At 40.4% G+C, this 25,827-nt stretch overlaps 1 protein-coding gene across 1 annotated transcript in view; it reads left to right on the forward strand.

Moving 5' to 3' along the window:
• Nucleotides 1-18,627: 18,627 nt before the first annotated feature.
• LOC139023565 (HERV-H LTR-associating protein 1) overlaps nucleotides 18,628-25,827 on the forward strand; it is a 66,933-nt gene continuing 59,733 nt past the window's right edge. Inside the window, 5 exon segments of the mRNA XM_070436969.1 lie at nucleotides 18,628-18,816; nucleotides 19,981-20,088; nucleotides 20,733-20,795; nucleotides 21,403-21,483; nucleotides 23,146-23,229. Of these exon segments, the coding sequence (XP_070293070.1) occupies nucleotides 19,998-20,088; nucleotides 20,733-20,795; nucleotides 21,403-21,483; nucleotides 23,146-23,229 (319 nt within the window). The 5' untranslated portion in view covers nucleotides 18,628-18,816; nucleotides 19,981-19,997.

The following is a 25,827-nucleotide window of genomic DNA, read 5'->3' on the forward strand; positions in this document are numbered from 1 at the left end:
AGCCAGACTACGGTTTGCAACTACACATGGGGACAAAGATAGTACTTTTTGGAGAAATGTCCTCTGGTTTGATGAAACAAAAATAGAACTGTTTGGCCATAATGACCATCGTTATGTTTGGAGGAAAAAGGGGGAGGCTTGCAACCCGAAGAACATCATCCCAACCGTGAACTTAGTGTATGTAAACTTCTGACCCACTGGAATTGCGATACAGTGAATTATAAGTTAAATAATCTGTCTGTAAACAATTGTTGGAAAAATTACTTGTGTCATGCACAAAGTAGCTGTCATTTTACATTTTAACTATAAACAACGTGAGCAGGTCTCCTTTGCCAACAATAGCGAAGCTGCCATTGTTACATAATACAATAAACTGGGATTAGAACATTCGGAAGGCGAGTTGGTGCCACAGTGCTCAATAGAACTAATAGGAGCTGGCAAAAAGTGCCCTAAAATAAGGCCTTTTTTTCGTGATTACTTCAAAACTACGGCAGGCAGCTGGGACATATGGTAATATTATGAAACTGGGCTCCACCGCGGATGCAATGAACTAGTTTTTATTAGAAAAAAACATTGTTAAAAATGTAAACTGTCCAGCCTACTATCTACATGGATTCCAGAGCACTCTCCTTTAAGTGTACCAGAGCGCAGATTAGTTAATTTAAGAGCGCTCAACACCCATTGAATCTGGCCTGGTGTCAGTAAATGTCGGAAAAAATATGTAATTAAATTGTTTCCAACAGCACATTTACAGTCACCAACGCTCTGGTTAACACAAAAACTGCCTTATCAGCTCTGCTAGGGCGAGTAAAATGGTCAGAGTGGTCTCATTTGTGTCTGGAAGTAGCTAGCAAGCTAGCCAACGTTAGCTTGGGGGCTTGACTGCCGTTGTAAGGCCAGAACGCTCAAATTAACCCTACTCCTCCGCCCGAACGTCCAGCGTGCGTTCCGAGAGCGAAACGGTCTGAATTTACAAACTGACAATCTGACAATGCTCTGAATTTATGAGCGTCACGTTGTACAGTGCCATATTTTCTGCTCCATCCTAACGGAAACCCAGACGGTTTTTCATTTTTCATGGAATAGAAACAAATGAATTAAGCAAGTAACGTTACCAGTCAAAGGTTTGGACACACCTACTCATTCCAGGATTTTTCTTTATTTTTACTATTTTCTACATTGTAGATTAATATTGAAGACATCATAACTATGAAATAACACCGGTGTGCCGCGTGCCCTGCATTCTGTAGTACAGACATGGCCTGCTCTCCCTTATGTAAGGAATTAGGCACTTTCCCTTTTCCCTTTCCCTGTTTACTACAGTATGCATTGTAGACCGCACAGTAGCCTAATAAACAAATAAACACATTTCGTTAATAAAATAATGATTTCAAAATGCAGATGTTGATTTAGTTATGGATCCATAACGAATTACTATGGGAATAAATATCACTGAGTTACAGAAATAATGGAACAAAGTTATCTAATGAAGGCAAACAATTTATAATACTCCAATCCTGTAGTCTACTTCTTTCGGTCATGTTGTACATTGCCATATTTTCCATTCCACCCTAACGGAAAGGGTTTCGGGGGGGTTTCGTTTTTCTTTGAATAGAAACACCATAATATGAATCAAATTAATTAAGCCAAATTTCTTAAAATCAATCCCATATACTATGTTATTACAAAAAAGGTTTTCAATTCTCAAGCAATGCCAACACGGAATACTATCAAATGCTTCTCAAAGATGCCCTCTGGTGGTCAAACTAGAAATACTTGCAGTGACAGAAAATATGGCTGAGAATTAAATGACGTGCCACAGAATGCTGCGGCAGCACACAAGGTGTGCCTTAGTAAGACACAACTTTTAAAGGAGGAACCACTGTAATAAAACTTCCAATGTTGTTTATTATCACTTGTAGGACAATGTCCCTCAAGAAACAGAGGGTACCAGTGATACCCACTCACATGGACTTACAGAAGACCAAAGCCGCATCTCGATTCTCTCCTTTGCTTTGATACAAGACACTACTGGTGTGTTGTTGGAAGACCTGCTGACACTTTCACGGTTACATTCTGCTGGGACATATGCAGTTCCAGAGAAGCCACTAGCTGGCATTGTAGATCAACTTCAACGTCATTATTACTGCAGAGTATGTGTGAAGTACCTTGGCAATTCACAAACTAAATAGCAGGTATCAAGGTAAGACCCAGATGCAGACCGTGTCGAAGTAACAATGTTTATTACAGCAACAGGGTACAGGACGGCAGGCAGGGTCAGGTCAGGCAGAGGTCGGTAATCCAGAGGTGGGACAAAGGTACAGGATGGCAGGCAGACTCAGGGTCAGGCAGAGTGGTCAGGTGGGCATGTACAGGGTCAGGACAGGCAAGGGTCAAAAACCAGGAGAACGAGAAAAGAGAGACTGGGGAAAAGCAGGAGCTGACACAAAAACGCTGGTTGTCTTGACAAACAAAACGAACTGGCACAGACAGACAGAACACAGGTATAAATACAAAGGGGATAATGGGGAAGATGGGCGACACCTGGAGAGGTGTGGAGACGAGCACAAAGACAGGTGAAACAGATCAGGGTGTGACAGGAGGCCACTGTGTTCTTGGGGACTTTCAATGCTGCAGACATTTTTTGGTACCCTTCCCCAGATCTGTGCCTCGACACAACCCTGTCTTGGAGCTCTACGGACAATTCCTTCGACCTCATGACTTGGTTTTTGTTCTGACATGCACTGTCAACTGTGCCTTTCCAAATCATGTCCAAAATCAATTGAATTTACCACAGGTGGACTCCAATCAAGTTGTAGAAACATCTCAAGGATGATCAATGGAAACAGGATGCAGCTGAGCTTAATTTCGAGTCTTATAGCAAAGGGTCTGAATATTTATGTTAATAAGTTATGTTTTTAATTTTGAATACATTTTCAAAAATGTCTAAAAACCTGTTTTCGCCTTGTCTTTATGGGGTAGTGTGTCGATTGATGAGGAAATGTGGAAAAAGAGGTCTGAATACTTTCCCGAATGCACTGTACATTGCACGTCAACCCCTTTTGACATCCTCCTCCTCACAGACACCCACTGGAGTCACAGCAACAATGTAACTGATGTATTTCGAACCTGCATCTCCTGTGTGCCAGAAGAGTGCCTTAGCCCGCTCAGCCAAATCACATGCATTTCCTCAGGGAGAAACTCAGGTCTCAGGTAAGGTTACTCATAACGCAACCATGGTCACCGATTGATCCACCCTCATTACACATAAATAGTTTCAGAATGTTTACATATTTACACCGTGATTCAACAATGGTTTTGATAGTTTGCCTTGAATTACATTGCTTAAGAGTGATCAAGAAAGCACTGTATCTACAGTGCTTAGTGAAAGTCTACACACCACTTGCACGGTTTGCACATTTTGCTGCCTTAGGGAGTGAACATTATTTTAAGGGTTACATGGAGAAAATCAGACCTCTCTGAAATGAAAATGGATGGCCCTCCCTTCAGCAAAATATATTTTATTTTTATTTTAAAAATAAACAAGTGACCCTCCCTTATACCCACAATAATAATTCAAATATGAAGTGGATAGCACAGAACATGTCTACCATTTACCCTCACTTCTTAGACAGACCAGAGCCTTAGATATGCAGTTTTAGAAACTGTTCTTCATCCTGTAAGTATTACATGGCAACGCAGGAATATTGATAGTGCACAGAGCTGCAGGTGAAAAGGTTGTGGGTTCGCAGACCACCATGGACAAGAGTAGGGGTGGAAAGATATTTTATAGTAAAAGCATTGCATGAATCCATCATTGTATTTGCATGTTCGAGGAAAAATGTCATGCAATTCTAAGTAATCGCAAATGAAGAATGGACAGAGCGGTAGGCTTGTGTTCAGTTTATCATATTTCTCCAATGCCAAATCAGTGTCTCTTGTTTGCAAAACTCTCCCTGTTCCGTGGCTTAACCCAACGAGAGAAAGTCACAAGTGTTTCCCTAAAAGCTATCTGGGTTTAAACATATTTTATTGTACAGAAAGTGAACAGCTTAATCAATTTGTAGTGATAGAAATAGATTACTTCCCAAGCAAAGTACATTTTTGGTCTGTTCAGCTATAGAAGGTTGTAGCTCAGCCTCTGAATGTCAAAAAAACAAAACAATAATATCCCCAAATGCATCGGAGTCACGTCTTTCCAGGGTATTTTACAGGTTGTTTCTAGCATAAAGCATCACGGACCGAAGCGTTATGGATAGGTTTTAACTTAACAGCCCTTCAGTGAGGTAAGCTATTTAAAGAGTTACAACCTAATTTCATCTGTCAAACAGGTAGGCCTACCTCTTATTTCTTAAATAGGAAGAAACAGGCTCCAACACAAAGCCCTCTTGTTGTTAGTAAAGTGTAATTCAAATGAAGATGTTGAAATGAATTATGCCTACTCTAATTTGCCTACTTCCAGCACCGTCAGCTGTCCATTTCTGATTGATTGTGCCACGGCTGCTGCTTCAAGTTTCAATGAATCTGGCTCATTGTGAGGTCAACAACTCTGATAAATAGGACTACATCATGGGCAAGGAACATATTGTTTTTAATCAAATCAATAATAGTCGTAGCAAGCTATCAAAGCTGACCTCTGGTCCTCCTTTTCATCTTCACGCTCTCCTTCTCAAACAGAACATAGGCTATAGGTTAGTCCTCGTGCAAGATGGGCTAATACATTTTTTAAAATAAGAAGCAGCCTTTGACTCTCCTCCTGAACTGCAGCCATAGGCCTAGACAGCACAGCTACTGGTTAGGCAGCACACAAAAACGTTGTTGATCAGTAAGAGCAGAGCAGGCTGGGGCTCATGGTTGAAATATACATTGCAGTGTGTAACGCAGCCTAGTTTTATTTACACCATTCCAGCAGCTATCTTAGAAATATAACATTGCTCTGTGCTTCTTGTGAGCATGCACTTTGTAGCCTATAGCCTATATGCTACGGACAATTTGATTGAGACCACACAAAATAGCCTAAAGGCGAAACTTGATATTGCGCACCCAGCGGAGAATCAGAGATGATTGGCCCAAACGACATATAGCCTAATAGGCAACTACAGTGCTTTCAGAAAGTATTCATACCCCTTGACAAGGTGAAAAATCTGTCAATGTCCCCTTGAGCAAGGCACTTGACTTAACCCTACTTGCTCGAGGGTTGCTGTTAACAATGGCTGATCCTGGATGTGACCTCAGGGGGAGCTGGGAAATGCAAAAAACACATTTCCATTTCAAACATGCATATACAGTACCTTCAGAAAGTATACATACCCCTTGACTTATTCCACATTTTGTTCTGTACACATTTTGTTCTTTAAATCTCACCTATCTACACACAATACCCCATAATGTCAAATTGAAAACATGTTTTTAGATATTTTTACAAATTTATTTAAAATAAAATACAGAAATGTCTCACAACCTTGAATCAATGTTAGAATCACCTGTGGAAGTGATTACAGCTGTGAGTCGTTCTGGGTAAGTCTCTAAGAGCCTTGCACACCTGGATTGTACAATATTTGCACATTATTATTTTTAAAACTCTTCAAGCTGTCAAGTTGGTTGTTGATCATTGCTAGACAGCCATTTTCAAGTCTTGCCGTATATTTTCAAGCCGATTTAAGGCCACTCAGGAACTTTCAATGTCATCTCAGTAAGCAACTTCAGTGTATATTTGGCCTTGTGTTTTAGGTTACTGTCCTGCTAAATGGTGAATTTGTCTCCCATTGTCTGTTGGAAAGCAGATTGAACCAGGTTTTCCTCTAGGACTCTTTAGTCCTTGCCGATGACAAGCATACCGATAATATGATGCAGCCAACCACCATGCTTGAAAGTATGAAGAGTGGTACACAGGGATGTGTTGTATTGGATTTGCACCAAACATGACACTTTGTATTCAGGACATAAAGTTAATTTTCTTTGCCACATTCTTTGCCACTAAAGTTTTACTTTAGTGCTTTGTTGCACACAGGATGCATGTTTGGGAATATTTTTTATTCTGTAAAAATTCTTTTCATTCCATCATTTAGGTCACTATTGTGGAGTAACTACAATGTTGTTGATCCATCTTCAGTTTTATCCTATCACAGCCATTAAAATCTGTAACTGTTTTAAAGTCACCATTTCCTTCCTCTCTGGCAACTGAGTTGGAAGGCAGCCTGTATCTTTCTAGCGACTGGGTGTTTTGATACACCATGCAAAGTGTAATGAATGACTTCACCATGCTCAAAGGGATATTCAATGTCTGCAATTTTTGGGGGAGGGGGGGGGGGTGTTCAATGTTTTTTTTAACCTACCAATGGGTGAACTTCTTTGTGAGTCATTGGAAAACCTCCCTGGTCTTTGTGGTTGAATCTGTGTTTGAAATTCACTGCTCGAATGAGGGACCGTACTAATAATTGTGTGGGGTACAGAGATGAGGTAGTCATTCAAAAATCATGTTAAACACTATTATTGCACACAGATTCCATGCAACTTATTATACTGAACAAAAATATGAATGTCTTAATCGACATCCACATCTTCGGGCAACCGGGGAACAGAGGGTTAACTGCCTTACTCAGCGGCAGAAGGACAGATTTTTACCTTGTCAGCCCGGGGATTTGATCCAGCAACCTTGGTAGAGAAATGAAGGTTCATTTCTCTGGCAACAGCTCTGGTGGACATTTCTGCAGTCAGCATGCCAATAGCGTGCTCCGTCAAAACTTGAGACATCTGTGGCATTGTGTTGTGTGACAAAACTGCATATTTTAGTGTCCTTTTATTGTCCCCATCACAACCCAGTTAGCAATGAGCAATTGGGAGGCCGGCGTCCCTCCAGAGTGGTCGCGCGCTGTGTTACAGTTTTTTTGCCCATCGCCTCATTCATGGGGTGCCCGCGATATGCCGCTTTGTCAAGCGGGAGTCATGCTCCTGCCGTTCACATGCTGTTTTCTTCACGCCACCCAACCACCTATGACCCGCCCTTCTCCTGACCAGTGACACTACAGCTGCTAGTCAGAGGCATGACACTTTTCCAGCATCATGCCAGTAGCATGCCTACGCATTATCGCCACTTATTTTCAAGGTACCGTACAATTGTTAATTTGGAAAAGTACTGTAAAATATTGTATGCCCAAAAAATACACTATATATGCAAAAGTATGTGGACATGGCTATTTCAGCCACACCCATTGCTGACAGGTGTATATAATCGAGCACACAGCCATGCAATCTCCATAGACAAACATTGGCAGTAGAATGGCCCTACTGAACAGTTCAGTGACTTTCAACGTGGCACTGTCATAGGATGCCATCTTTCCAACAAGTAAACTAGTCAAATTTCGGTCCTGCTAGAGCTGCCCCGGTCAACTGTAAGGGCTGTTATTGTGAAGTAGAAACATCTAGGAACGACAACGGCTCAGCCGCGAAGTAGTAGGCAACACAAGCTCACAGAACGGAACCGACAAGTGCTGAAGCACGCAGCGTGTAAAAATCATCTGTCCTCAAGTTCCAAACTGCCTCTGGAATCAATTTCAGCACGATAACTCTTCTTTGGGAGCTTCATGAAATGGGTTACCATGGCAGAGAAGCCGCACATAAACCTAAGATCACCATGCACAATGCCAAGCGTCGTCTGGAGTGGTGTAAAGCTCGCTGCCATTGGACTCTGGAGCAGTGGAAATGCATTCTCTGGAGTGATGAATCACGCTTCACCATCTGGCAGTCCGACAGACGACTCTGGGTTTGACGGTGCCAGGAGAACGCTACCTGCCCAAATGCAAGTGCCAACTGTAAAGTTTGATGGAGGAGGAATAATGGTCTGGGCTTGTTTTTCATGGTTCGGGCTAGGTCCCTTAGTTCCAATAAAGGGAAATCTTAACGCTACAGCATACAATGGCATTCTGGATGATTCTGTGCTTCCAACTTTGTGGCAACAGTTTGGGGAAGGCCCTTTCCTGTTTCAGCATGACAATGCCCCTGTGCACAAAGCGAGGTCGATACAGAAATGGTTTGTAACAACTTGACTAGCCTGCAAGGAACCCCAACCTCAACCCCATCGAACACCTTTGGGATGAATTGGAACGCCGACTGAGAGCCAGACCTAATCGCGCCCCAACATCAGTGCCTGACATCACTAATGCTCTTGTGGCTGAATGGAAGCAAGTTCCTGCAGCAATGTTCCAACATCTAGTGGAAATTCTTCCCAGAAGAGGGGATGCTGTTATAACAGCAAATGGGGGACCAACTCCATGATTTTGGAATGAGATGTTCGACGAGCAGGTGTCCACATACTTTTGGTCATACAATGTATATCAGATCACGAGGGCAGTCCTGGTCAACTGGATACTAGTGACTACAAATAAAATCATGTACTTGCAGGCTTCTCACACAGTGCAACGGTGTCATAGTAATAAAATAAGTAACAGTGTAAATATATAACATACTAATAAAAAGACTAAATCAAGTACAAGAAGCATGCAGATAAAATATAAGATTTAAATGAAAATAAGATTTTTTTTTTTAAATCCTATAGGGATATAGTAGGCTATGGACATTGTTTGTCCATGTGTACAGTGAGTAAAATAAGTAAAGTGCAGGTACAGCATATAATTATTATATGAAAGTGTACATGGAGAGTACAAAACGTTAAGAACATCTTCCTAACATTGAGTTGCAGCTTCAATGGAATAGTGGACTCTACAAGGTGTCGAAAGTGTTCCACAGGGATAACGGCCCATGTTGAGGCCAATGCTTCCGACAGTTCTGTCAAGTTGGCTGGATGTCTTTTGGGTGGTGGACCATTCTTGAAATAAAACAGGAAACAAAACAGATTTTAGTGTGTACAGAATACGCATAAATGTGTGGGGTGCAGTAGTCAGCCCGGGGTTCAGATTTTGGAATAGTCTTGTGGCTTGGGGGTAGAGACTGGCTTTGAGACAGGTTGTCTGAAACTTGATGTTGACTACATGGAACTCTATTTCACATCAAGTAACTCATGTAAGCAGTAAAATTTGATAAAAAAAACAGATAAAAATACACTGTATGGAAGAGCGGGACTGTGAAGCAACATAAACATAGGCACAGACACATGCATACAAACACATGATAACATACGCACTATACACGTAGTGCGGCAGGTAGCCTAGTGGTTAGAGCGTTGGACCAGTAACCGAACGCAAGTTCAAATCCCCAAGCCGACAAGGTAAAACAAATCTGTCGTTCTGCCCCTGAACAAGGCAGTTAAACCCACTGTTCCTAGGCCGTCATTGAAAATAAGAATTTGTTCTTAACTGACTTACCTAGTTAAATAAAGGTATAAAATAAATGTACACATGGATATTGTGTTGTAGAGTAGGGGCCTTAGGGCACACACTTCATGTGTTTTAAAATCTGTTGTGAATGTATTGTAACGTTTTTAAAACGGGAAGCAAGGCAGCAGCTAATGGGGATCCATAATAAATACAAATACAAATGTTGACCCTCACTGGAGTGGATCCCTCACCGCTGTGCGCTGCGAACTTCCGCATTCACAATCTGGACCCCTTTATCCGTGGCATCCAGGGTTGCTGGGTTCTTCCATACACAAAGAAAAAACAATTGAATCCCAGATGGTCTTAAACGAGTTTAACAATTTACTTAAACAACTTCTCTGGGATAGGTGGCAGTATTTTCATGTCCGGATGAAAACCGTGTCCAAAGTAAACAGCCTGCTACTCAGGCCCAGAAGCTAAGATATGCATATTATGAGTGGATTTGGATAGAAAACACTCTGAAGTTTCTAAAACTGTTTGAATCATGTCTGTGAGTATAACAGAACTTATTTGGCAGGCGAAACCCAGAGGACAAACCATTCAGATTTTTTGTTTTTTTGAGGTCACTCTCTTTTCAATGAGATTTCATTGGGAATCCAGATTTCTAAGGGACCTTCTTGCAGTTCCTATCGCTTCCACTGGATGTCAACAGTCTTTAAAAATTGGTTGAGGTTTTTCCTTTGAGAAATGAAGAAGTAGCACTGTTCAGAATGAGGCTCGAGGGAAGTGTACTCTTTGTTAGAGGCGCGTGACCTGAAAGCTAGCTACACTTTGTTTTCCTCCGGTATTGAACACAGATCATCCCATCTTCAATTGTATCGATTATTTACGTAAAAAAATACCTAAAGTTGTATTACAAAACTAGTTTGAAATGTTTGGACAAAGCTTACAGGTAACTTTTGTAGTCATGTTGCGAGAGTTGGAACCGGTGTTTTTCTGGATCAAACGCGCCAAATAAATTGACATTTTGGATATATATCGACGGAATTAATCGAACAAAAGGACCATTTGTGATGTTTATGGGACATATTGGAGTGCCAACAGAAGAAGCTCGTCAAAGCTAAGGCATGAATTATATCTTTATTTCTGCGTTTTGTGTCGCGCCTGGAGGGTTGAAATAGGATTGTCTGTGTTTGTTTACTGGGGTGCTATCCTCAGATAATAGTTTGCTTTCGCTGAAAAGCCTTTTTGAAATCTGACACGTTGGCTGGATTCACAACAAGTGTAGCTTTAATTTGGTGTCTTGCATGTGTGATTTCATGAAAGTTAAATGTTTATAGTAATTTATTTGAATTTGGCGCTCTGCATTTTCACTGGATTTTGGCCAGGTCCCACATATCCCAGATTAAAAGTACACACAACAAATGTAACACATTAAATATCAAAACTTACTGTGAAGAATGGTCATTAGAAACAAGTTCCTGAAACAGACCTCATCCCCTGCCCAGGGGTGGTGATGGCAAGACTGTTTCCGCCACACTGTCGACTTTCTTGGCCCCATTACAGTCAGAAACCTAAGCTACAAAATGCAAGATAAGTATTACAGTAGAAATTACACACTATGTTAATATATTTCCACCCCCCACCCCCTATATTTTATATTTATTGTGACAGTCTAAAGACCGATGGCAGATATTTCTAATAAGTATTTACATTTAAGTTGGTGACTTATGTTCTTACCTTCATGACCTTCATGAAATTTGGCACCGTTGGCCCTTTGTAGCATCTCACTCGTGGCCCTGTTTGAAACAATAACGATACATTTAAATTAAGTAAATACTGTGCAAGAAAGATCAGATAGACAAAGTCTCATCTGGGCTAAGTGAATGTAACATTACATACCTCCATGGATATCACAACGCTGCATTCCAATCTGGTGCATGAACAGATGAGAACTAAAAACTAAAAAACAATTCAAACGTGTTGGTTTAAAAACAAAAAAACAAACAAAAGTAGTTAGCTAAGCTATCTAGTTAGCTAAGCTATCTAGCTAACGAGGTATATTGTCTCCCTCAAAGGATCCACTGCTTGCCTGCAAGCAAGATTCAAAATCTAGCGAATTGTTGTGCTATCTCGGCGACTGAATGCGTGCCACTAGTGTATTGTTGTTTAGTATTTCCAAGCGTTCGGTGGTGTAAATAAAACAAACTGTTCTTTAGTTCAAAAAGCTTGTGGAATTTTATTTCCCAAAAGCTAGCTAAATAGTATTTACTAGCTAGTCAGTATCAAAGAGGTTTGAAAACTTGATGAACGATGGTTTCCACTAACATTAGTTACCACAGCCACAAAGTCAAAATTGGCTATCTTAATCTCAGGTCAGGGTTAGCAGTGTCATTACGGTTAGGTTTAGAGACTAGCTATATTGACGTATTTATCACTGTAAAAAACAAACTCCAAATGCATTTGTAGGTAGCTAGCTAACAGCCATGGAGGAGGGTGAAAGGATAGCAACCCCAACTGTCAAAGTGAGAGAGTCGACTATTCTGGATAGGGAAGGTACTTGTGTAGTTCCTGTCCCTAGAAGTGAGAACGGAGATAATAGTAACATAACATTCAGTGCAGTGTAATTTGACTAAAGAAGTCTCCTTCTTGTGAGGTTTTCTGTCCTCAGATAAAGAGAACTATGAAAGCCTGTCTACATATGAGGAGGTCCCAATGAAGATCAGTGGTTCTCAGTCCTGGTCCTGGGGACTCAAAGGGGTGTACATTTTTGTTTTGCCTTAGCGCTGCACAGCTGATTCAAATCATCAACACAATAAGCTTTGAGTGGTATTTATGTATTCATTTGTGATGCTATCCTTGATATGATCCTGTTATTGTCACATGCTACACATGAACATATGTGTGCTCTTGCATCTATCAATCAAATCAAAGTTTATTTGTCACGTGCAACAGGTGTAGACCTTAGTGAAATGCTTACTTACAGGTTCTAACCAATAGTCCGAAAAAAAGGTGTGTGTGTGTGTGTGGGGGGGGGGGGGGTAATAAAGAAATTAAAACACAGTAAACAGTAAAAAATCCATTTGAAAACAAGTGCAAGGCTTATACAGACACCGGTTGGTCGGGCCAATTGAGGGTAGTATGTACATGAATGTATAGTTAAAGTGACTATGCATATAGATAAACAGAGAGTAGCAGCAGCGTAAAAGAGGGGTTGGGGGGCACACAATGCAAATGCAGGTAACCATTTGGTTATTCTGTTCAGGAGTCTTATGGCTTGGGGGTAAAAAACTGTTGAGAAGCCTTTTTGTCAGACTTGGCACCCGGTACTGCTTGCCATGCGATTAGGTAGAGAGAACCGTCTATTGACTGGGGTGGCTGGGGTCTTTTACAATTTTTAGGACCTTCCTCTGACACCGCCTGGTGTAAGGTCCTGGATGGCACAGGCAGCTTTGCCCCAGTGATGTACTGGGCCGTACGCACTACCCCTGAAGCAATTGCCGTTACCAGCAGTGATGCAACCGTCAAGATGCTCTCGATGTTGCAGCTGTTAGAACATTTTGAGGATCTCAGGCACCCAACACAAATTCTTTTTAGTTTCCTGATGGGAATATGCTTTGTTGTGCCCTCTTCATGACTGTCTTGGGTGTGTTTGGACATTCTAGTTGTTGTGATGGTGGACCAAGGAACTTGAACACTCTCAACCTGCTCCACATACAGCCCCGTCGGATGAGAATGGGGGCGTGCTCGGCCGCTCCTTTTCCTGTAGTACACAATCATCTCCTTAGTCTTGGTTACGTTGAGGGATAGGTTGTTATTCTGGCACCACCGGCCAGGTCTTCTGACCTCCTCCCTTAGAGCTGTCTCGTCGTTGTCGTGATCAGGCCTACCTGTTGTGTCGTCTGCAAACTTAATGATGGTGTTGGAGTCGTGCCTGGCCATACATTCGTGGGTGAAACAGGGAGATACAGGAGGGGACTGAGCACGCACCCCTGGGGAGCTCCAGTGTTGAGGATCAGCATGGCAGATGTTTGCTACCTACCCACACCACCTGGGGCGTCCGTCAGGAAGTCCAGGATCCAGTTGCAGAGGGAGGTGTTTAGTCCCAGGTTCCTTAGCTTAGTGAGAGCTTGAGGAGGTACTATGGTGTTGAACGCTGAGCTGTTAGTCAATGAATAGCTCCTCACATAGGTGTTCCTTTTGTTCAGGTGGGAAAGGCAGTGTGGAGTGCAATAGAGATTGCATCATCTGTGGATCTTGGGCGGTATGCAAATTGGAGTGGGTCTAGGTTTTCTTGGATAATGGTGTTGATGTAGCCATTACCAGCCTTTCAAAGCACTTGGACGTACGGAGTGCGTACGGGTCTGTAGTCATTTAGGCAGGTTGCCTTTGTGTTCTTGGACACAGGGACTATGGTGGTCTGCTTGAAACATGTTGGTATTACAGACTCAATCAGGACATGTTGAAAATGTCAGTGAAGACACCTCGTCCAATTGGTCAGCACATGCCGGAGCACACGTCTGGTAATCCGTCTGGCCACGCAGCCTTGTGTATGTGACCTGTTTAAAGGTCTTACTCACGTCGGCTACGGAGAGCGTGATCACACAGTCCGTCCGGAAAAGCTGATGCGCTCATGCATGCCTCAGTGTTGCTTGCCTCGAAGCGAGCATAGAAGTGATTTAGCTCGTCTGGTAGATCGTGTCTCTGGCCAGCTCGCGCGGGCTTCCCTTTGTAGCCCGTCACATCCGACGAGTGTCGGAGCCGGTGTAGTATGATTCAATTTAGCCTGTATTGACGCTTTGCCTGTTTGATGGTTGTCGCAGGCCATAGCGGTATTTTGAAGACTCGGGTCAGAAGTCCCGCCACCTTGAAAGCGGCAGCTCTACCCTTTAGCTCAAGTGGTGAATGTTGCCTGTAATCCATGGCTTCTGGTTGGGGTATGTATGTACAGTCACTGTGGGGACGACGTCCTCGATGCACTTATTGATAAAGCCAGTGACTGATGTGGTGTATTCCTCAATGTCATCAGAAGAACATGTTCCAGTCTGTGATAGCAAAACAGTTCTGAAGTTTAGCATCTGCTTCATCTGACCACTTTTTTATAGACCGAGTCACTGTTGCATCCTGCTTTAATTTTAGCTTGTAAGCAGGAATCAGGAGGATAGAGTTGTGGTCGGATTTACCAAATGGAGGGCGCGGGAGAGCTTTGTACGCGTCTCTGTGTGTGCAGTACAGGTAATCTAGATTTTTTCCCCCTCTGGTTGCACATTTAACATGTTGATAGAGAATTTAGAGAATTTTTAGAACTGATTTAAGTTTCCCTTCATTAAAGTCTCCGGGCCACTAGGAGAGCCGCCTCTGGGTGAGTGGTTTCCTGTTTGCTTATTTCCTTATACAGCTGACTGAGTGCGGTCTTACTGCCAGCATCTGTTTGTGGTGGTAAATAAACAGCAACGAAAAGTATAGCTGAGAACTCTCTAGGCAAGTAGTGTGGCCTGCAATTTATCACAATATAGTCAACTTCAGGCAAGACTTCCTTAGATTTTGTGCACCAGCTGTTGTTTACAAATATGCAGTGTGATGTCTGTACAACAAAAAAAAGGCTCTTAAGAGTCACCCATATTGAAAAAAAAATAACAATTAGACACCCTATAACCCACACCTATACACTCGTGTATCAATCTGATTGATGGATTGTGTTGCGCAGTAACCAGGCTCAAGTGTTTAACTGTGGCTCTTTCCACCTTCAACGAATAGGTAAGAGGGCCAACCATGGAGAAAGGTTAAGACACTTCATTATTTCTATAACTACGCTATATTGTTTGTCCTCATGTGCCCGTTCATGTTTTTCAGCATTAAGTACCTTGCAGACACTTAGTGTGGTGTGGACACCAGGTGGGGCCACACACAGATTCCTGTTGAACACTGTCTCTTTAAACCTTATTTTCTCAATAACAATCTCTCTCCTTCACTTCATCCCTCTCTCCTCTTCTCCCTAAATCCTCTAGGTTATATCAGCTGTGTTTGGTGAACCCCTCCCGCATCTGAACTGGCTACATAGAGGGCACTTGGTCAGGTCAACAGGAAAGTATTATTAAAGAGATGCTTTACATTGAAATACAGACAGAGATGCAGTAGTCCCAGAGTTAATGATCCAAGGTCAGTTTTGCATTTCACTTGATTATTATGATGACTAACAATGTTAGAATAAAAAATATAAACAAGGCTTAAACATGCTCTCTCCATCTGTCTCTCGTCTGCAGATATGTTTTGATGTGAGAGAGGATGCCAACCCCCAGTCCCATCATCACCACCTCACACGCTCTTAAAATAACCTTCGGGCCGACTAGAGACATTATTATGTAATTGTGATGAACTGAGAGAATATTTGGGTATGAATATGATTCATTAATCATATGCTGTCTTCCCTGCTCCTATGTTCTTACCTCTTTCCCACCTCTCTCACCACCTCCTCTTTCTTCCTGTTTTTATAATGCACAACAGATGTGCTTTGAAGTACAGATTGAACTTGCATTTATAATATTACAATTATATTTTAATGCATGTATTTATAACACTTGGATAATGAACTTATTTCAATAAAGCGTTTCACATTCTCTACTGGTTGAAATACTACACCTATCCTGTGTTTAACAGATCAATGCAGATGAAGGGCATTAGATATTGAGATAAACCGGTTTAGACTATTTACATGATGCATAGGAAGTGCAGTGACCTTGGCAAGATGACAGCCTGGTTTGCTGGTTGTTTCAGGAGTCCAGAATTACAATTTCATACTCATGTCACAACACCCAAAAAGATAGCCAGCTAACATAGCTGGCTAATGTTAGATAGTCAGCTAGCTTGCTAAATCGCGATTTTGGTAAATTAACTTAATGATAAAAAAAAAAATGCATAATCGTTTGTCTTACATTAACTAACATATTCCTGTCAACTGTAAATGTTTTTGCATGATTCATTATGATGTTATAATCACTTACATTTGCTTCCATCCTAGTATTTTTGTCAGCCATCTTTGCTAAAGAAAGTCTAATAGTCACTAGCGCGTGCATAGTGTTGCCAACTCCTCAGTAAGGAAAGTAACTATTGGCTGTCCTAAAAGTCGCTAGAAGTCGCTAAATGACGTCATCGCCTAATTTGCATAATTGGCCATGTGCATGTAATTGTGATGGGCGCTGTAGGAAAGAGGAATAACGTCGTGGGAGAGACAAAAAGTGAGTAAAAAACACCCTAAATATATTTAGAACTACAAATGAACTTTCGTCTGTTGATTCTTGTTTTTTATGTCACAATTCCAATCCTCCTCCTTTATCCGGGCTTGGGACCGGCAAAAGTGACCCAAAAGACACACTCTGGCGGAGTTACTTAGTTTTTTACTTTATTTTTTATTTTATTAAAAAAAAATGTTTTTTAGTTTAGTTTTCTTAATTTGGTTTGGTTTTTAACCTTATGGTCCACTTAGGAGCCTACAAGTCAAAGTAAAACATGAACATTTTTAACCATAACATTTTTAACGTTTTTTTTGTATACAATCTACATTAACAATCTAAATGGACCAAAAAGAGACAATAGAAAAACTGTCAATGGCAATGTGAGAAAATTATGGTAACTAGTCTGGCCCTAATTCAGGTTAATTGTTCTTTTTTAATGTAAGCCAGGGCGGGATCAGCCAGCGGCGGCTTCCCGCATGCGCGATTCATTTGCAGTCTGGACGCGGAGGGATGAGCATCTCCTGCTCTGACTGCAGCTGGGAGGGACTGCTGTGCAAGGACTGGGCCGCCTGTGAGTGCTTTGGGACGGGGGTGGGGCCCACGGCAGCACCCGCTGCTCATTGAGAAGAGTAAGAACGATACGTGCTTTCACGTCAGAGTCTCCAATAACACCAGAAACAGTTGCTAGATTTGACGCTAGTCGGTTTTTTGAAAATATGTCGCTAGAGGGGTCTGAATACTCGCTAAATATAGCGGCAAAGTTGCTAAGTTGGCAACACTGCGCGTGCAGCCTCTGCAGCCTCCCCCGGTCCTAGGTCCCCGGTAAGAAGTTCAAGATGCGATGGAATGGTTGACGAAAAAAAAAAAAAACACTGAAAAAAAAGATTGACTGATATTGATTTTTTAAGGGGGGCTAAAGCCCTAGCGCCGTCCCTGGTTTAGACTCATATTTTAAGAAGAACATTTTTTGAAATGGCAGGGTTTATGACTTTGTGGCTGTGGTAACTAGTGACGACAATGGAGGATGGTAGCTACGAAGAACATGTTGAAACTTTTCAACTTTTTCTAGGGGGTTTAAGAGGTGTTGTCACCTAATGGCCATTGTGATCAAAACTTTTCTTCAAGTGTGTGAGGCGGTTTAGGGAGTGTAATTTATTGCTAGAAGGAACCTCAAATATATAGTAGCTTCTATTAAATCAATGGTAAAAATGTAGGCTATTTTTGGGCAAAAGCAATATATCACTGATCCACTAAAACTGGAAATTAAACAATTTTTTGTGTCATCAGCAATGATTGTAAATGGATTTTGTCCACGTGTGGTTGTATTGTGTTTTTAAATTGGCCCCAAAAAATTACATCAAATTAAAATCACAACAAATGTAAAGTATTTATAAAAAAACAAAAAGTTTACAGCCTCTAGGCTGGCTGTGGCTAGCTGGAAGGTGGCAGGCCGATTTGAGATTAGAGAAATTCTAAATAATGGCTAAATGGCTTGCCTAGGGCTTATAGCTGTCCGCCAGAGATACAAAAATTGGTCTGTCGAGGGCTAATAGCAGTTCTCTGAATGGGGGCTACCTGCCAGAGATGCAAATCATGTCTTGAACTGCAAACCACTCGCCCATTGGAAGTACAATTGTATAGCCTTGGGCATAGCACTAGCGGAAAATAGCAAGCGGGGGGCCATTTTTTGCTATCTGGGAAGGTACACCTCTGTAATGATCATTTCGTTTAGTCAGCTTCTTGATATACCACACCTGTCAGGTGGATTCATTATATTGGCAAAGGAGAAATGCTCACAAACAGGGATCTAAACAAATTTGTGCACAAAGGTTTTTGTGCATATGGAAAATGTCTGGGATTTTTATTTCAGCTCATGTTGTTATGTTGTGTTTATATTTTTGTTCTGTGTATGTGACTTATTAAGCAAAGGTTCAACATCAGGTTTAACTGAGGTGTTATCAAGTTGCACTGCTTCTTTCCGGTAAATAGTTGGAGTACTGCATGACAGAAACTTTTACAAGGTAGTAAGCTACCTGGGCTTCTCCCATGAGAAGTCTTTCCCAGGCCCTCTCCCGTGTCCCAGAGCCCCCAAGGTTTATTTCGACCATCTGCCAATTACCGGTGAGTGCAACCGTAACCGGAGTGCCCACCGTTCCACCATCATTAAAGACTCCTATTCAAACTCCTCTTCCCTCCGCCACCACCGGGTCTCATATGACATGCCGGCAGTTTATTACAGCTACTTACATGGCCATTGGAGTTGGATGTGGTTGGGTGACTTGTGTGGCTGAATTCAGGCTCAGGATTCAGAGGTAAGATCTTTATGTTGTTAAGAGTGACTAGAAAAGATGGGACGCGTTTAAAAAGGATGATACTAGGAAAAAACTCCAGCTGAAAAATAAACTAGTTCATCCATGGATCATGAAAATCAAGGTCGTTTTCATCTTATATTTTTCTTTATGCCCCTGGCTGGGACACATGATAGTTACACATCATACATGTTTTTGTTTATATTGAACTGTTTATCAATGATACAACATAATGCAAGTCTGTTAAACTACAAAACATTATGTTTATGCATTATTTAAAGTGCTTAGTTTAAGCAAATTGTCTTGTCCCGGTAGTGATATGTAGAGTTGTAGTGACATGTTTTGGGGATTTAGAGACATCTATCTATAATTTTGAATATTAGAAGTATTTAATATATTGTATGAATCAATAAAAACTAAGAAGGCTATTAAAATACAAATGTTTTACTAGTATAACGTGTTTTATGTCATTGCTGTTACCGCCTTGAAAATCGGTGATTACAAAGATGTACAAGGACATTGAGCATTCTCTCCAGTGGCAAACTGTTATCGGGGCAGAGGTTTATAATAAGAACCATGACTTATGTCACTTATAAAGCAGCAAAGTGCTTCATTTGACACATTTGTTTGTTTACCCACAGAAAACTGTCCGACAAAATACCAATTTTATAACTGTGCCTCAGGATTATGAACAGAGAAATAACATACCACATAACCACAAAGTCTTTCTGAAATTAACCTCTAACACATTACATCACTGAAGCCAATGTCACTGACACTATAGTAGTGAGAAAAAATATTTTGGGGGTTGATGTATAATGTCTACCAGCTGTCTCTCTCTCTGTTGAATTGAGCCTGGGGACGAGATTAGTTTATTTAGTATCTGTAGCAGTTGTAAAAAATAACCATTGACTACTTTTTTTGTATCGCTATATAATCTGTTATGTTTCCCAAAATGGAGCTTTATTTCTTTCTTATGAGAGTTGAATGTCACTGACTGCAATGGGGAGGAGTGGGGAAAAATCTGCCCGTGACATCATAATGTTGTGATACATGGAACCTTTTTGATTTTGCATAACTATATACCCTTGATGAGGTAAGCCATTTAACTTTAGGTTGAGATGCCCTGTAAGCAGCTCTAGCATGTCTTGTTTTGTGTTTTTGTAGTGGGGTGTTCACATATGATGGCAGGCTTTTGGGCATCAAGGAATCACTCAAGGCTGTGTCTCAGGACATGTGTAGCCATTCTGCTCCCCCTAATCTTCTTTCATATAGGTAGGTGATAGAAGATAAGTATAACTGAACTCTAATCCTATACCTTGAATTCCATCTAGATGGCCTTGTTGTTTTGTTATTCTTGCCACTGGACATGTTTACAGTATTCTTAGCAGTAAGGTAATTTTTTCATGTTTAGATGTTGTAACATTGCTTGTTGTCATTGTCAATCATGTAAATTATGAATGGAAAATGAAGATGATGATATTATATTTCACTTTGATATGAGACTTTTTATTGTGAGAAAATTAAAGGGGCAATCTGCAGTAACTACATACATTTTTTTTACTTATAAATGAATGATATGTGCAAATTGATTCTTAAAGAATATAACTTATCTCAACTGTCGTACCCCATCAGAACCCAAAATATAAGCTTGTTTTACTCCAACGTTTGTAAACAAAGTAAATGTAAACAAACAGTGTATAGCCTCGAAACATGGTTAAAACTATAATGTTGATATGTAGCCATGGCTCTACGTAGTACTGTGCGCCTCCCATAGTCTGTTCTGGACTTGGGGACTGTGAAGAGACCTCTAGTGGCATGTCTTGTGGGGTATGCATGGGTGTCCGAAGTGTGTGCTATTAGTTTAAACAGACAGCTCGTGGATATAATGATCAGATTTTACTTTGCATACCATTTAGATGCAGCTCAAAGACATGGCAACCAGGAGGAAATATATAAGAGGGATCTTCTAGCGTCGACAGGTAACGTGCACTTCCAAAAACAAACCTCCATTATGTTCTGATGTGTATACTAAATAAAATAAAATATATTTGAACTGTTCATCATAATATTGTCATAAACATGACAAAACAAATGTCATAAGATGTCATGACATCTTGTATCACTGAATGTCAGGTGACATGGCTTACTTGCTATGCATCGGAAACAGCTATGGTAGTTATGACATGACATTTGTTACACACCCACATTTATATATATATATTTTTTTTACCTTTATTTAACTAGGAAAGTCAGTGACATTATGACAATAATATGACACCATAATGATGTACAATTTTAAAATAGCATCACTGAAATAGTTGATCTCTGGAACAATTTTAAAACAGTAAAGTTAAAATGAATGGTCAGACTTTTTTTTAGGGTTCACATATTGGTTGATTTTTCACTACTATTACATATTTATCAAATTGTTTACTTTAAAGACATTTGGTCTTGTTTTGCTTCAGAAAAGCAATGAACATGCGATAAAGTTGAATCTGTGATACATTTTGGGCATTGGCATATTAGAGTTTCATAAGTTAACTGTATCTACTCACATTAACAATGTTGTTCTTCCTTCCTTCCCAGAAATCCCGGCAGAGTATATTGATCCAACTTCCATAGATCTCACTCCCTTGGTCAATACATTAATTAATTCAACACAATTAGGTAAGTCACCAAAATGCAATTCATTTTTAAAGCAGTTGTCTCATCATGATGTCATTTCAACTGTGAACGCGCAGCCTGCACACCTCAGTTGGAGTCTGGAAGATTCCACCTCAAAGATTTTTAAGGCTCGGGTTAACTTAAAAAGCACAAGATCAGTTTATAAAGAACAGCGTTTCATTAGTGTTTCTTTTACAATAAGTTACAACATTCCTCACCCTGAAATTAGTCTATGGGCCAATAGAAACTGTAATCAATATTTTGGTTTTCTTTAAACAGCCACTACAAACTTCAAATCAAAGTTTATTTGTCACGTGCGCCGAATACAACAGGTGTATGTATACCTTACAGTGAAATGCTTACTTACAGGCTCTAACCAATAGTGCAAAAAAGGTATTAGGTGAACAATAGGTAGGTAAAGAAATAAAAACAACAGTAAAAAGACAGGCTATATACAGTAGCGAGGCTATAAAAGTAGCGAGGCTACATACAGACACCGGTTAGTCGGGCTGATTGAGGTAGTATGTACATGTAGATATGGTTAAAGTGACTATGCATATATGATGAACAGAGAGTAGCAGTAGTGTAAAAGAGGGGTTGGCGGATGGTGAGTGGGACACAATGCAGATAGCCCGGTTAGCCAATGTGCGGGAGCAGTGGTTGGTCGGCCCAATTGAGGTAGTATGTACATGAGTGTATAGTTATAGTGACTATGCATATATGATAAACTTCAGCTAACTTTAGCCACCGCTAGCTAACAATCAATGGAAGTGATAAGGGAAACCATGCAATGATTTTTTTAAGAGCAGCTGAACTCACTGATTTTGCCTGGGCTTTTTTGCTGCTCATTAAGAAAAATGAAATGTGTGTCTTGGGGGTGTGGTTCGATGTGTGTGTGTTCTGTTTGTTATAGTGGGCTCCGAAATTATTGACACCCTTGATAAAGATGAGCAATAATGACTTTATCAAAATAAATAATTCAAACACTTTTCTCTCTCAAAAAGGTAGGGGTCCAAACGTTTGATACACCTAAAGATTATTATAAATAAAGTATTCAAAAGTTTTTGGTCCCATATTCCTAGCACGCAATGGCTACATCAAGCTTTGTTGGATGCATTTGCAGTTTGTTTTGGTTGTGTTTCAGATTATTTTGTCCCCAATATAAATGAATGGTAAATAATGTATTGTGTCATTTTGGAGTTACTTTATGTTAAAACTTCTAAATTAATGTGGATGCTACCATGATTATGGAAAATCTTGAATCAAATAAAATTGTATTTGTCACATGCTTTGTAAACTACAGGTATAGACTAAAAGTGAAATGCTTACAGGTCGTTTTACAAAAATGTAGAGTTAAAGATTAAGGTAAAAAAAAAAAATCCAAGGATCTGGGAACGTCACATTTTTCTCTAAATCTCAATTTTGGAAGATACTGACTTTTTTAACCAAAATTATGCTATTTACACTTTGTAGTACATTTTTACAATAGAATCAATGTTTCGAACTAATATTGATGCAACATAGGCCATTTTCAACCAGAGAAGTTGTTTTTTTGAGTTCAGCTGCCCTTAAAGGCTACTTTCAGGTTGATGAAGCATCTAACATAAAGTTGTAAAATACAGAACTTCCCCTTTAATCTTTATCGATTTGTCTCCCCCACTCTAGGCTCAAGTCAGCTCTTCTCTTTGTTGAGTGTGACCTCACACAGCTCCCTGGCTCTTCACAAGCTCACTCTACTGGTCTATAACAGTAAACAACCACATCATTTATGACTTCAACAACCATTGTAGTAACCACTATCCAACTCCCCCATCTGTAGCTCTGATGTGTCTGTTAGGGTGTTATATTGCAAGTGCATGTTGGTTGCTGCAGTCTCCATGCCAGGCATGTTGTGAATGGCTTGCCCTTAGATAGGTAGAACAGCTGTGTGAGCGTGCGCGCGTGATAAGGTGATGGATTCTAATCTGATTTGTTACACTGACTGTATATAGCCCTTCTTACTGGCCAGCTCTTATGGTCAAAGTTCACTCTTGTAGTTTTTAATAGTAATTGCCTGAAAAATTAACTTACTGTTGTACTCTACAGCAGGCGTTATCAAATGCTGGATTCACGCAGTCTCCTCCGAACAGTTTCTATTTAGGATGTTCAAGCTCTGATTTCTAAGTGAAGAAATTAGCTATAAGTGTTTTCACACATGAGCACTGGGTGTAGGTAAATGGTAAATGAGTGTGGCATTTTGAATGGCAGTGTTTTCCAAACGAAACACAAGACCTGTTAGTTTTAAATGATGTGTCCTATGTAGAGAACTGTGTTTAGTGTTTTGCAAAAAGTGCGTTTTACAATTGCAAACTGAGTGTAAAGCAGATAATGTACTTACAGTTTTGCAGACTTGGTCTGAAGATTAGGTACATTAATTAATGAGTTCACTGAGTGTGCCTCAAGTACCACTTTCAGTGTGTAAGCGATTGTAAAAAATAAAGAAAACTGTAATTTCCCCCTAACTAACCTTATGAAGATTTGCGTACGAGCTTCTTGCCTATTTGTATGTAATTGACTGTATAATAATCAAATTATTTGTAAAATGGACAAGATATGTCATCCCGTGACCCATCTAGACCCCTTGCCACAACCTGCTAGTGGGTTCTGACCCATAGTTTGGAAACCACTGCTCTATATCATCACTGTCAATTTCATTAAGACCTTGTCATGATTTGACATACTGTCGATCAGTATCATGTTTGCCTAATTCCCTTAGCACATCATGTCAACCATAGTCTATTGAATAACACAATATTCATCTCTAATTTTATAATTTAGAGTAAGTAATGCTAAATGATAGCTGTAGTAGAAAGCAGACCTGGGTTTCAAATACTAAAAATCAAGTCAAAGCGTTTGTAGTTTTTTCACTTTTCTATATGTTTTTTTAAGCCAGGCAAGCTCAACCAGACACAGATAAAGTATTTTAATTGATTTTTTAAGTATTTGAAACCGAGGTCTGGTAGAAGCGCAGCGCCTCGGATTAAGCTGATGATATAAAACGTATTTAAAAGAGGGGAGAAATCATCCTGTAGCACAAATGTATTACTAACACATATATAGGTGTAGGATCTTAATTTTAGCCAGTTTGCTACAGCAGGAAAATGTGAATTATTATGTGGATTATAATTACAAAAGCTGAAGAACATACGCAGTTCCAGGTGCTTTCCGCAGGTGCTAGAGTTGTAGGAAAACCCATGGAAAACAGAAAGGAAAACGCCGCACACTGCTGCTCATGCTCCCAGGTGATATTTATTTACAACGTTTCAACCCTTAGGTCTTCATCAGGCATCCATATCCCAGGTGGGGGAGGAAGGTCCTATATATAGGGGCAGTACTCAGTGACATCGCTTCCTGAAACAGGAGGTAAAACATTTATAACGTAGTTTCACAATATTAACAATCAATGTATCCATTGTATCATACACAGGAAATGTGATCAATATTTTTAAGTAATATACATACACATACAATATTCAATTAGGATTTTAAAAAAGACACCATTTAGACATATTGAAACTATAAAAACGGTTTCAAGTCAAACTCCTCGTTAAGGCCAAGAGGAGACAGTGTGTTGAGCCTGTGGTTCCACAAAGATTCCCTTTGAAAAAGTGTCCTCTCAATGTTCCCTCCGAAGCGGGGCATCTTTGGGCTCCCAAGTGGCGCAGCGGTCTAAGGCACTGCATCTCACTGCAAGAGGTGCCACTACAGTCCCTGGTTCAAATCCAGGCTGTATCACATCCACCATTGTGGTGCACAATTGGCCCAGTGTCGTCCAGGGTAGGCCGTCATTGTAAATACAAATTTGTTCTTAAATTGCCTTGTTAAGTAAAAAAAATCTTGACCATTTCTATTCCAATATATCTCAGAGAACGAATAGGATGTCCAGCTTGTACAAAACGAGCAGCAACTGGACTTTTGTCCGTATATTGCTGCGGTGCTCACTGATCCGTGTCTTAAAGCTTCTATGGGTTTTCCCTATGTAAGACAGACAACAAGGATATTTCAACATGTAAATAACATTGGTGGACATGCAAGTAATCAGGCCCTTGATCTTAAATCTTTGTCCTGTGCGGGGATGGGTAAATTACTTGCATTTACACCCCTTCAAAGGGAATCTTTCTTGATCACATTCCCTGTGTATGATCATATATTTTGATACATTGAATGTTAATATTGTGAAACTATGTTATACATTTTTTACCTCCTGTTTCAGGAGGTATATATAGGACCTTCCTCCCCCACCTGGGATATGGATGCCTGATGAAGACCTAAGGGTCGAAACGTTGTAAATAAATATCACCTGGGAGC

This window comes from Salvelinus sp. IW2-2015, linkage group LG33 (genome assembly GCF_002910315.2).
Source record: "Salvelinus sp. IW2-2015 linkage group LG33, ASM291031v2, whole genome shotgun sequence".
Taxonomy (NCBI): Eukaryota; Metazoa; Chordata; class Actinopteri; order Salmoniformes; family Salmonidae; genus Salvelinus; species Salvelinus sp. IW2-2015.